The following is a 13,893-nucleotide window of genomic DNA, read 5'->3' as shown; positions in this document are numbered from 1 at the left end:
CTTCGCTTTCTATCTTTCTCTTCCCTCTCTATCTTTCTCTCTCTTCATTGTCTCTTTCCGCTCTCTCTCTCTCTTCTCTTCTCTTCTCTCTTGTCGCTATCAACATTCCTCCCCTTCCCTTCTTTCTGTAATTGCCACTCATTTCTCGCTCTCTTTCTATCAACCTTACTCTCTCTCTCTCTGTTTCTTCTTCCTCTCTCATTATTTGCACTCCTCCTCCTTTCCCCAATCATTGCCAGCCTTCCTCCATTACTTCTCTCTTTCTTTCCTTCTCCCTAAACACATTTACATATCCCCATCTCCTCATTCCAATATCCGTCACTCTTAACACTCACCTCCTCCCCCTCTATCTCATCACTCCTCCTCCCATTCCGTCAATCTCAGTCAACCAGGTCACGTGCTTAACGGAACTTCCTGTTGGTGTCTAACATGGCGAAAAATGTCGAAAACGACCTGAGTTTCCTTCAAATAATTTATGAAATAATTCGAAGGTAAGACCAACAGAAATATTTTGTCCGTTTTTTTCAAACATTAACCTTTCTACTTTCTTAACATAATCACTAACAAAAAAAAAAACGAACAAAAACCTATTTCTTGTTTATTTAACGGTTTGTTGATTTTTTTTTGATTTTGTTCATTTAATTTCTTCCATTAATTAATTTATTTTGTAATTATGAATTACTTTTAAAATTAAATGTTTGCTTTTATAAAAAGAAATACACATATATAAACGACCGGTAGAAATTTATATACTTCTATTTATGTTTTGTCTGAGTTATTTTGTGTAATTCACTTAGATAAATTTAGTTTTCTTTTGTTAATGTGTTATTATATATTGATTTATAATTTCTGCGCTTTTAAACTTGTATTTCATTCTGTTGTGTTTTATTTCATGTAGATAACTCGTTTTATACAAATTATAATAGAACTCTAACCACATGTGGTTATATTATACAACTCGAATCACACAACCAATAAGAACTCAAAAACATCTAATTCAAGACGCACATGTAATTTAACTCTTAGTTTTCAAAGAAGAAAAATTGTCCATTTTTTTTTTTTTTTTAACGAAATGTTTTAGATACAGACTCAAGAGATTGAGACTATTGGCGAGTTTATTTTCTATTTCGGAAATTTTCCCTTTTGGGGTTTTAACTCCAGGATATCGATTGTTCCATGGAGAAATCCTCACCAATGTAGATAAGCAATTGGCAAACTGCTCAAAGAAATCTCTGTCGGTTAGAAAAGAAAGCACCTCCTAAATTTGTTGCCTCAAATCACATTCTATTGTCTTCATGAGGAGAAATACATTCAATAATGTAGTCCTAGATACACTGTGACTGAAAAAAAAGAATAGACTGCTTATGGAGAGAACATTTTTTTGAAGTAGTTGTATGCTGTCAACTTAATGTGACCGTCCCTTGAAGGGAATAATACGGCTGTTGGTTAGACCTAGGAAGCTGCACCGCTTCCTGTCGGCCTTGACACATTTCCTGTGTCCTTATTATTCCCTTCATGGGACTGTCACATTAAGTTGACAGCATACAACTACTTCATCGTATCGCTACTGCATAAATCTCTGAGAGATTTAGAAATGTACTATTTCTATAAAAGAACATTTTTTTGGTTCATAAGTTTCTTTTATTGGGTCTGACTCTGACCTAAACCACAGTTTGTTTTTATACGAAGTTGTTTAAAATGAAATTATGGTAGCAAAGTAGAAGAAATTGAAATCTGGCAGCGTTTATCTTTAATTTTCATTTAAGACTATTTGTGGCCCCTTCAGTGGGGAGTGGCCACAACCGTGAAGCGAAACTGGGAGGTGAATTTAAGCCACTGATTAATCACATAACTTGGTTTTATCGAATTCTCTCCCTTCACATGTAAGTTACCTCCACAGATAAACTCAAACGACAATGGCATTGAATCCGTCTACATTCCAATTCTGTATTTGTATGGCTAAGATTTTTTTTTTTTTTTTGTAAATATGTAAATCTCCCTTGATTTATTTATTTACTCCATCCCCAATAATCCACGATTTCCTCACCAACATGCAGTTGACATAGAAACAATTTTAAGTATACTGTAGATTTCATATAGACGAGATGGTCTCAGTGTTACAAGACTGTTTGATAAGTGACAGTGCTTGCTACATTTTTCAAGATGCTGTCCCACCCCAAGTTGTTTTTTTAAATTCTTTTTTCCCTTTTTTGTCCCACCTTTTTTTTAAAATTTTATTTTTTTTACCTTCACTGCATCTGCTCTGACCTATATAAACGACAGCTAACAGGTGTGTACAGGCTTGAGAATCCCTGAAAACATGTATTATGTTGTCAACATATTTATTAACTGTTTATTTAGCATTGACTGAAGCTGCATGATTCAGTGGCTAGAGAGTCAGACTCGCAATCCTGAGGTAGCGAGTTCGATTCCCAGACCAGACTGTATGTTGTGTTCTTGAGCAAGACACTTTGTTTTCACGTTGGTCCAGTTCACTCAGCTGTAGAAATGAGTTGTGATGTCACTGGTGCCAAGTTCTGTCGGCTTTTGCCTTTGTTTTCCCTTGGACAACATCAGTGGCATGTAAAGGGGAGGCTGGTATGCATCGGCAACAGCTGGTCTTCCATAAAGCAACTTTGCCTGGACTTGTTCCTTGGAAGGTAACTTTCTAGGTGCAATCCCATGGTCATTCATAACCAAAGGGGGATTTTACATTTTTTAAATATTGAAATTATTCGGTCGAATGTAATGCTTATTCATTCTCCATGTTTTCAATTAATCATTCATTATCTCATACCTTCAAGATCTTCTTTATTTTTTTTAATGCCATTGTAGGATAGGTGTGAGGGGCTGTATCTGGCCAGTTTATATGCTAATGGATTAATAAGGAGATCATCATTATCATCGTTTAACGTCCGCTTTCCATGCTAGCATGGGTTGACGAGCTATAACAATCTTGTCAGGGTAATTATAGGCTGTTTTTATTTGGTTTGTTTGCTTTCCTACTTGAAAGCATGGCTTCCATGCTGGTGGTACGTAAAATGCACGATCCAAAAGTGGTCGATGCCAGTATCCCCTGACTGGCTCCCGTGCTGGTCGCACGTAAAAAGCACCCCCTTTACTTTTGGAGTGGTTGGTGCTAGGGAGGGCATCCAGCTGTAGAAACATTGCCAGATCAGATTGGAGCCTGATGCAGTCTTCTGATTTGCCAGTTCTCAGTCAGACCGTCCAACCCATGCCAGCATGGAAAGCAAACGTTGAATGAGGATGATGATGATGATTTCTTACACTATAATGAAGAAAGCAATTGTTTTGAAGCTCTCGTTATTAAAAAATAGGAGTGTCCGATTTTTTTCTTTCCATTTCTCTCTCTGTCTTTTATACTTTCTCTTTGTCTTCAGTATTGAAAAAGACTCCCACGATGTGCACCAGAAAGTGACAGACTTGAAGAACCGGCTTCAACGGGGTCGCGAGATTGTGGACAAAATGCCGGGCATCCAGCACACACGGGAGGAGCAGATGAAACACATCGAGGTGCTTCGTAAACAGCTCATCACCAAATGCGACTTGATAAAGAAATACAAGAACTTCCACACTTTCAACTTGTCTCGGTAACCGGTTCCCCACTGTTGTGCAGAGGACGCTCTGCTGTCATCCTGTTTCTAACCTCATCAAACCATAGCAACTGGATTAACCAAACAACCAATTGGAGCATTTTGGGGGTTTTACCTTTTAGCGGTGTGTTTTTTTTTAATCTCTAGTGCATACATATGCACTAACAAAGATATATAAAACTTTTGCAGACTCAAGTACACCTTTGTATGGAAACATACACCATGCATACATTCTCTCTTATAAACGCCATAAAAACACAAATATAGCTTTTCATAGATACACACACACACACACACACACACACACAGAGGTTTTTACAGATAAAAACCACTTAGACATACACACTCATACATAGCTTTTTATAGATACTTTGAACTTACTCACCTACATACGGACTCACAGCAAGGGTGTGCACTTGTATACATTCAGTTTCACAGCTACAAACACAGTTTCTTTTTATAAGTTAACTTATACAGACACATGAGCAGATTTTATCTCTTGACTCATATTCTGGTAATTGTATGAACATATTTGTCAACTCTAAAGAAAATTTGTGAATTTGAAGGAAAAAAAGCAAAATAGAAAATTATAGTGACTTGCCCCTTTCCCTCAAAATTGCTGGCCTTGTGCCCAAGTTACCTATTAGTTGTAGTAGTTACTTTTTCCAAGTTTTGCTGTTATCCTTTTTTTTTATTATTGCTCCTCTTTCCATTTCTCTTTTTGTCTTGTTTGATTCTTAAATGACCACCATGGTTGAGGAAAGCTGTCACCCGATTTTCACCCAAGACCCTGCTCACTGGATGCAGTACATCTACAAGAAGGTCCGTGTACACACCGGCCCCAACCAAGAGCATGTGGGTCACGTCTATACAGTCGACCCGGTCACTTCCAGCTTCATCCTTGTTCGCTTCCCTCCTACAGCTGTTTCCGATACCGCTACCTCCACGGTTGCTAATGAGACTGGAACTTCTAGTAGCTCTGCCACCACTCCAAACACAACCACTGCGAGTGACACTACTGCTGCTACTGAAGTTAAGGCTTCTGACATTTCTGCTAATACTACTAGTCCTGCATCTACCCCCAAGACCAGTGTAGAGGTCTGTGTTATTCCAGGACATGCTGTTGTCGATGTGGTTGTGTTGCAGGAAGATGAAAATAATGGTGGTGACAGTAGGAGTGGCGATGGCCCAAAAGATAGTGATCATGAAGAAATTAAGGCCAGGCTTGATGCTCTGTTCCTCAACAGCAAGAACAGTCACCTTGGTTTTGGCGACAGCGGCAACATCGGCATTGAAACCAACCATCTGAGTGAGGAAGCCCTCTCGGAACACAAGGACAAGCTGAAGTCATGGCTGCTGAAGAATCGCTTGCCTGTGCAAGAACAAAAGGGTCAGGATGACGGCAAAGAGAAGTGTCTGTGTGTGGCTGGCGCTGTGACCATTCTACCACCGTATGGCCCCGGCAACTGTTGTAGCACCAATGAGATAATCCTGTCGAGGATTCAGAATCTTATTAGAAACATGCCACCAACTGTCTGACAAATGCTGTTAATTAGCTTTGTTCATTTGCTCACTTGTTCACCGTTGAGGCAAATTGATTATAGATCAGAGTATTGGGTTACCTGCTGCAACACAGGTCATGAGTTCAGTGCTCCCTGGTTGCCCATAACAGAATGCTAGAGTTTATTATTATTTATTTGTGAAAATTAATGTAACTCTTTCATGACTGTAAATAAGCAATAAGAACTCGGTTTCGTAATGGATTAACTTTTATCACAAACCATCTCATGCTCTTCATATTGCTATTATTGTAACGAGCTGGCAGAGTCGTTAGTTCACCGGGCAAAATGTTTAGCGGCATTTCACCCTCCCTTATATTCTAAGCTCAAATTCTGCCAAGGTTAACTTAGCCTTTCATCCTTTCAAAACAACTACCAGTTTAGCACTGGGCTCGATGTAATCGACTAGCACCCTCTCCCCAAATTTCAGGCCTTGTGCGCCGAAAATAGGAAGGATTATTATTATGGCAGTGATACCCCTCCCCTTTAAAACATTTGGCCATATGTCTATGGTAGAAAGAATTAAGGCCATGCTGGTAGAATCGTTAGAGCATCGGACAAAATGCTAAGTAGCATTTGTTCTGGCTTTTTACATTCTGGGCTCAAATCCTGCCAAGGTCAGCTTTGCCTTTCATTCTTTCGTGGTTCGATAAAATAAATTACAAGTCATGTATTGGGGTGGGGGTGGGGAGTCATTGTAATCAACTTGCCCTTTCCTTTAAAATTGCTGGCTTTGTGCCAAAGTTAATTATCGTAGCTGGACCCATTTTCATGGCTGACTAGGAACAAGGTACGCTGCCATTTGCATGGAAGTGATGTCTCCTCTATTTCCATTCCTCCCTGAAAACATGTCCAGTCACGTGAAAACGAGTGAGGTTTGGTGACAGGAGTGGCATCCAGCTGTAGAAAATCTGCCTCAGAGTAGTCTGTGAGTGCTCATGCCTTGTCAGACTAACACCATTACAGATGATGCAGTACCCAGCGGGGTGGGATGGGTTGCTAGAAACAATTGTTTGTTATTTAGTTACGTCCCTTTTGTGCGCTGAGTTCAAATTATTCCAGGATTTACTTTGCCTGCTATCTTTCCGGTATCAATGGAATATTCTCCATCTACTGAGGCAGAACTAATTGATTGCCCTCTGTGAAACCCATCATCGTCATCATCCATATATACACTCCAGTTCACGCTTGTTAAGAGACAGGTCAGACATGCAGCCGGTCATTTTGGGATTTTACTTGTGACAAACTGATAGCCAGTCCTTTGTGGTGGTTAGTATAGACATTCCTGATTAGCACCATTTGATGCTGTAAAGAATCTAAAGACTTTTTTTTTTTTCCTAAGACATTGATTCGTCCAAAATTAGCATTCATTTCATTCCATTTAAAGTGCCATGCTCCTCTCTGCTGCCTCACTTTTGGCCAGGGTGTGAAGTACAACTTTCTCTCAAACCAAAACTCTGACACTGTTGGAACTGTTGCACTCATTTGGTCTCTCTCGTCTCGTATTTACTTTGATTTTTCTTTGTTCAACTTTAATAGTAATGATAATCATCATTCTAGTGAAATACTACCAACTGGTTTGCACCCCCCCCCCTCAGAATTACAGGCCTTGTGCCAAAATTAGAAACCTGCACGCCAAAAGAAATGTTGAGCATTCCTTCCACCATTATGTTCTGAGTTCAAATTCTGCCGAGGTAGACTTTGTCTTTCATCCTTTCAGGGTCGATAAAATAAGTACCAGTTGAGTACTGGAGCTTATGTAATCGAGTAGACCCCCTCCCCCAAAGTTTCAGGCCTTTTGCCTATAGTAGAAAGCATTATTATTAAGGCAGCGAGCTGGACGAAATGCTTAGCAGTATTTCGTTCGTTTTTACATTCTGAGTTCAAATTCCACCGAGGTCGATTTTGCCTTTCATCCTTTTGGGTCTGTAAATTAAGTACCAGATGCGCACTGAGGGCGATGTAATCGACTAGTCCCCTCCCCAAGATTGCTGTCCTTATGGCAAAATTTGAATCATTATTATTGTGAGTTGGGGGTAGATTAACAGATTCATTAGAGCGTTGGGGTGGAAAAAATGCTTTGCAGTATTAGTTCCAGCTCTTTACATTCTGAGTTCAAATCCCACCGAGATCAACTTGGCCTTTTATCCACACGGAGTTGCTAAAATAAAGTACCAGTCATGAACTAGAGTTGATGTAGTCGATTTGCCCCTCCTCTCAAAATTTCTGACCTTGTGCATGAAGAGGGCAACCTTCTAAACATTTATAAAAAAGAAAAAAAGAAGTCGCAGGTGGGTTTGTCAGGTATATTATTTTCATATCAAAATAAATATAAAAACAGTTCCAACCATGGCATACGAAACAAAAAAAAAATATATGCTGTAATTTTTTTTTTTTTAACTGAAAATAAAATATATTTGGAATTTTATTTGCTCTTTTCTTCATGTTGATTTTTTTTTCATTGAAAAATTCTTGAACATGTTTTCTGCTTTTCTTATAAAGCTATTTTTTGTGTTCTAATGTTTGGTGATGTAAAGCGATGTGTTAGTGTGTACCTTTGTAAATGAGCATCATCGTTATACAAGCGAAGTCGTTCGTTTCCAGTCATAAGTTGAAGCTGACCGACAGGAGAAACTCTCTCTGTCTCTCTCTCTCATATATATATATATATATATATATATATATATATTGTGTGCGTGTGTTTTTCTCCCCACTTCCACCACCGCACGACAACCGGTGTTGGTGTGTTTACGCACTCGTGACTTAGCGGTTTGGCAACAGACGCCGATAAAAAAAATATATCGGGCTCTTAAAGAAATAGCAAGTACTCGGGTTGATTTGTTCGACTAAAATTCTTCAAGGGCAATGTCTTAGCATTGGCTCAGTTTAATAATTGAAACAAATAAAAGATTAAGACGTGTGCGCATCATACTTAAGGGACATAACTTTTGGTTCTGTATTATCTCCCCTACATACTCTATAAATGTGTGTGTGCTTAATGCGTATAAAGTTCCATTAGATAGGATGAACAGCATTCTAAAATCGGGTGCTTTTGTGTCACGGAGACATAATGCATGGATAAAATTAAAGAGAGGGGGAAGTTCCCTCCAGTTCGCTAAAATGGAATCTTCTTCAATAGAACTCATTAGTGTGTATATCTTTTTAATGTCCACTTTTCAATGCTTGCATGGGTCAACAAAGCAGATCTTCTACAGCCAGATAGCCTTCATTTCGCCAATCATCTGTTTTCAAGAAAGGTTATATTTCCCCATGGCCAGATATGTTCTTGCAGAATATCGGAAATGAATGAATATGCTTGTGTGACAGTGACAATCATTTTAGTTTACCCGATATATATATATATATATAAATTGATTTTATCCCTAATATTATTATATATATAATATCCCCCCCCCCTCCCAAAAAAAAAAACGAAGAAAAAACAAGGTATTAAAAGACGCTTCGGGAAGGAAAGGAAGGGTGTTTTACGTTTCGTGCAAAGCTCTTCTTCGGAAACAGGAGAAAGTCCAAGAGAAAAGGAAGACGGAGGGAAAAATCGCCGATAATCCACATGTAATTACATTATGGGATGTGTTTATATATATATATATATATATTTATATATATATATATGCATGCAAATGAAAGACGGCAGATGGAATATACGAGAATTTATTATTAATCACGACAATTGTTTCGACTCATCTAGCTTCGATTCCTCATGGCTGGGACACTCAACAACTGGTTCGGGAGCATCCGGTGGTGCAGATGTATCTCGTCGGGTGATAAATAAATGCAACTCGTTAAAACGACTTGTTCCGTAATGTTAATTTTCCATTTTGTAGGGAAGAAATGCCTTCATTTATATAGAAGATCAAAAATAAAATCACGGATGACAAAAAGAGAAACGAACACGCAGTCAAGCGAGAAAAGTATTAAAAATGCCGTCTTTCATTTGCCATATACCTAACGATCACTGTGAAAGTGACTGCTTTACCAGTAAGCTACCAGGTGTAAACCATTTGTTCTATTAACCATTAGATATATATATATATATATATATATATATATAATACATTTATCGCCAGAAATACAAGTGTGTGTATGTGTACATATATATACATACATGTGTATATATTTGTATATGTAAATATACGTCTCTGTGCATACATGTATGTGCACATACAAGTATATATGTGAATGCATGTATGTACATACATATACACATGTTTATATGATTTATACATGTGTGTGTTATATGTATGTCTACATGATGGAGATTGCATCCGAATAAAAGATTGGTAGATAGTTTTATACGAATGCAGTTTCTATCATACTCGGCACATACAGCCATGCCCCTACCCACCACGTCAGACTGACGCACAGACATGCGTGCAGGCACACCATTAAATTCACGAATGACATCAGCCTAGTAACTTAAAAAGAAATATGAATGAAATAAAATTGATCAAATCGACTTTCGCTTGAAAATCACATATCAATATAATCATCACAAATGTAATGTACCCAAATTATTTTATCTTTTTCTTCAAATTTTTCTTCTAGCTGGGCATTCCAACTGACGAGAGTCTACTCTCAGTTTCCAGAAGTCGTCTGCTTTTTTTTCTTTATATATATATATATATATATATATATATATATATATATAACCATTCAATACTTTAAACAAGTCCTATTATATTTTTTATAATTAAATATTCTTTTTAGGGAAAAGGCGTCGATTATATCGACCCCGAAAGGATGAAAGGCTAAGTAGACGTCGGCGGAATTTCTATAATTAAGTATTACGAGGAATTGTATTAAAAAAAATTGTTAAAATAGTTTTGTGCATTGTAGAAATAAATCCAATTTATTGTACATAAATTTTTTTTTTAATCTTACGTGGACACCATTTCGAACCACTGATATTTATGGAAGAAAGGGTTTTACCCTGCAATTCTAAACTTTTTTTTTTTTTTTTGGTAGTTGGGGTGTCGGGATACCAAAGTATTCGAACAGCTTCAATTGTCCATTATTAATTGGAAGAATCCAAGGTTTTTCTTGTTTTAAAAAAGAAAAAAAATTACCATTTTAGTTTACCCGGGATATATTTTTCAATCAATTTTTCGTAATGTGGTCGGATTTCGTCAACGTCCGGAATGACGGGTGATTTGGTATACAAATCGAACGGGTTGAAATTTTGTACCCATTTCAACATTTCTTGGTCTTTGTTGTCACACAGGTAACCATAATCATTACAGGTGTGCCACGGGTAGAAAGAATGGTATCGAATGACGCAGAGAGCTTCCTCGGGTAGGTAACAAGTGTTGTGTTTCAGTACTTGGTACAGGTACTCATCGTGGCCCCAAGACATGAGTACCTTACTCAGACCACAGTGTTCTTCGTAAATACCGAGTTTCGTGTTGAATTTCGGGTTGTTAAAATCGGGGTTGTCGTTGAAAGTACTGTCGGCATAAACGACCGAAGGAGCTGGTCTACAGCCGACCGGGTAGGTGTCGCCGACCACCGACCACTGCGGTGCACCCCAGAGGGCCATAACTTTACCCAGGTCGTGTATGAGTCCCGTCAACTGAAACCAGTCTTCGTCGGGGTACTCTTTACGTATTCCTTCTGCCGTTTGAAACGCATGGAAAGAGTTACTGAGATCGATGTCCGGGTCGGATTCATCCACCAAGTTGTTTAACATTTCCAGAGCTTCCATTATGGACATTTCAGCTTGATCGAATCTGGTCCATCGTCCGTGGGATTCTTTCACAAAGTCGACAGTTTGAAACATGTGCATTTGCTTGTAGGTGTTGTACACCTGCGAATCGGAATCGCATTTGTCAAAGTTCCTGAAGGAATGGTTTTGCATACTATCATCTTGTATGTTCTTATATGATGTACAAGAGGACTTGAGAAGATGACTGTTAGCTGTTGTCATACTGGTTGGTTTGTTGCTGTTTGTTGTGGTATTCTTCCCACGTTGTTGTCGGAGGTGTTGTTACCTTCGCTGTTGGGACGCGAAGTGTTATAAACCTGCTGTCGTTGGTATAGATTGCTATTGATATCACTAGGTGTTACATCTAGTAGTTGGCAGTTGTGATTGTGGCTGTTGTTGTTGTTGTTGTTGAAGCTTTTATTGCTTTTGTTCGTGTTGTCGTTTGTACTAAACTCTTGTTCCTGAATGTAATGTTTCAGTGATAAAGCATTCAAGAAGTTTAACCGAATTGTAACCGTTGAGCTACTTTTCGTTTCCTTTTATCTCTGCCTAATATCTAATGGAAAGCAATATGTGTGTGGGGAGAAAGAGGGATGGAAACAGAGAGAGATAGAGAGGGAGTGTATGTATGTGTGATTTGTGAAGATACAGTTACCCTGATAGATTAGGGAGGGTAGGTGCTATATATATATGTAATCAATGTATGTGTTGATATATAGGTACGTAGCTAGAATGAAAGTAGGAGAGCAAGAGTGAGAGAGGAGGGAGAAGAGGATGTGTATTTACGTGCATATTTCCATATATTTATATACGTGATCTTATATATGTATTTATATATTAATATACACTTTTGTGTGTGTGTGTGTATATATATATATATATATATATATAATTTTATTTTGCGTGCGTTTGTTACACATATTCCGTCACCTATCTTTCTTTTTTCTTTCCTTACGCAAAGTATCCTTTCTCTCCATATTCATTACTTTGATAGCGTCCTTAATGCGTTCCTCTTCTCCCCCCCCCCCTTAAATTTCCCTCACTGGACTCAGGTGGTCTTAAAAAAAACAAATCTGATAAAAGATCCTTTTGATACCAACCCAGCTCAAGCCGCCTCTGGCTCTGTAGTACAAACGTCTTGGTTTCATAAGTTCTGAATTAAAATTTTCCACCAAACCTTAGTCACAATTTATGTTCCTAACACTAGCTTAATGATAACTAAGTTATTTTACTAAATTCTTTGTTATATTTAAAATTAATTGAAAGAAACACAGAGCATCTCAACAGAAATATGGTAATGAAAGGGTTAAAATATGTAATAGAGAAACAATTCTTAACCCTTTTGATACCAACCTGGCTGAAACCACCTCTGGATCTGTAGTACAAATGCCTTATTTTCATAAGTTTTGAATTAAAATCTTAGTCACAATTTATCTCCCAAATACTAGCTTAATGATAACTAAGTTATTTTACTAAATGCTTTGTTATATTTAAAATTAATTGGAAGAAACACAGAGCATCTCAAAAAAATAAGGTAACAAAAGGTGGTGCCACGCAAGAGAAGATTGAACTCGAAGCATCATAGTTGCGAAGCGAGTGGGTTTATCACACAACCTTGTAAACGTGAAGTACGTGTCAACTTAACATCTGTTTTATAAGACAAAATGTTTACATTTGGGAGAACCATATCATACAGCGAGAGGTCACCTATATCAGTGCACTTGTACAGGGTGGTGACCGTTGCGGTTATCTTTGTTGAAACATCAACAACAACATTGCTGGAGCACCGCCTTTAGTCAAGTAAATCGACGGTAAAGGCGGTGCTGCTCCAGCATGGCCGCAGTCAAATAACTGAAACAAGTAAAAGAATATATATATATGTGGCTCGTGTGTTCTCGTCTACGTTTGTTTGCAATGTCCTGTACCCAGATATGCACCTATACATACAGGTGGATGTCGGTATGCACATACCTGTACGTATATATGCATATACTCATTTACTTTTGTTTTTATATATATATATATATATATATATATATATATATATACATACACACACACAAATAAGAGGGATGACCAGCAAAAATGGACTCCTATATGCTAGAAATAGATGCCGAATCATCTAACCACGAAAAAAAAAATGTTCTCAGTAAAAATTCAATCTTCGGATTTTTTTAATATGCTAGACCACTGGTTCAAATTGATTAATATCAATTTCTACCCTCATAAATAAATTTTTATACAATAATGTTTCTCAAATCGGTAAATTAGCTGCAAAAATTTATTAACTGCAGAATTATTTCCGGACTTAGCGCTCCAGATTGAAGGCATTTAAAAGGATACACTGAATGTAATTTGTAGAACTCTACACGTGCTCCCTTTCGGTTGGACGTCCTGTATCTAGTTCTGGAAATTACATCGCAAATCGACAGACTACGCTGACGATCCTGCAGATATTTACTTACGTAAATTTTAACAGGTGAAGCCATGGTACGTAGGTTAATCGTTTTTATTTAGTATTTTTTCATTTGTCTTGCTCTTTTACAGTCTGTTGTGTCGCTGAATTTTTACTGAGAACATATGTTTTTTTCGTGGTTAGATGATTCGGCATCTATTTCTAGCATGAAGGAGTCCACTTTTGCTGGTAATCCCTCTTATTTTTGTATGTAATATAATTTTAATCTTCGGATTTTTTTAATAAGCTAGACCACTGGTTCAAATTGATTAATATCAATTTCTACCCTCATAAATAAATTTTATATATATATATATATATATATATACTTTTATTTGTTTCAGTCATTTGATTGCGGCCATGTTGGAGCACCACCTATAGTCAAGCAAATCGACCCCACGACTTACTCTTTGTAAGCCTAGTACTTATTCGATCAGTCTCTCTTGCCGAACCGCTAATTGACGGGGACATAAGCACATCAGCATTGGTTGTCAAGTGATGTTGGGGATGAGGAGGGGACAAACACAGGCACAAAAACATATA

The 13,893-nt window shown here is 37.7% G+C and overlaps 1 protein-coding gene and 1 pseudogene across 2 annotated transcripts; one reads left to right on the top strand and one right to left on the bottom strand.

Moving 5' to 3' along the window:
• Positions 1 to 416: 416 nt before the first annotated feature.
• Positions 417 to 7,601, top strand: LOC106870036 (mediator of RNA polymerase II transcription subunit 9). Its single transcript, XM_014916006.3, has 2 exons — positions 417 to 491; positions 3,402 to 7,601. Exons 1-2 carry the CDS (start codon positions 430 to 432, stop codon positions 3,613 to 3,615), a joined length of 276 nt encoding a protein of 91 aa, XP_014771492.1. The 5' UTR covers positions 417 to 429; the 3' UTR covers positions 3,616 to 7,601.
• Positions 7,602 to 10,015: 2,414 nt separating this feature from the next.
• On the bottom strand, positions 10,016 to 11,533 carry LOC149131974 (inositol oxygenase pseudogene; annotated as a pseudogene). The gene has a single exon (XR_016244933.1). The product of XR_016244933.1 is annotated as an inositol oxygenase pseudogene (transcript).
• Positions 11,534 to 13,893: the final 2,360 nt, after the last annotated feature.

The sequence above is a fragment of the Octopus bimaculoides genome, chromosome 18 (assembly GCF_046866305.1).
Source record: "Octopus bimaculoides isolate indiv1 chromosome 18, ASM4686630v1, whole genome shotgun sequence".
NCBI classification, from domain to species: Eukaryota; Metazoa; Mollusca; class Cephalopoda; order Octopoda; family Octopodidae; genus Octopus; species Octopus bimaculoides.
The sequence above is the reverse complement of the archived record's forward strand: the minus strand, read 5'-3'. Positions and strand labels throughout refer to the sequence as shown.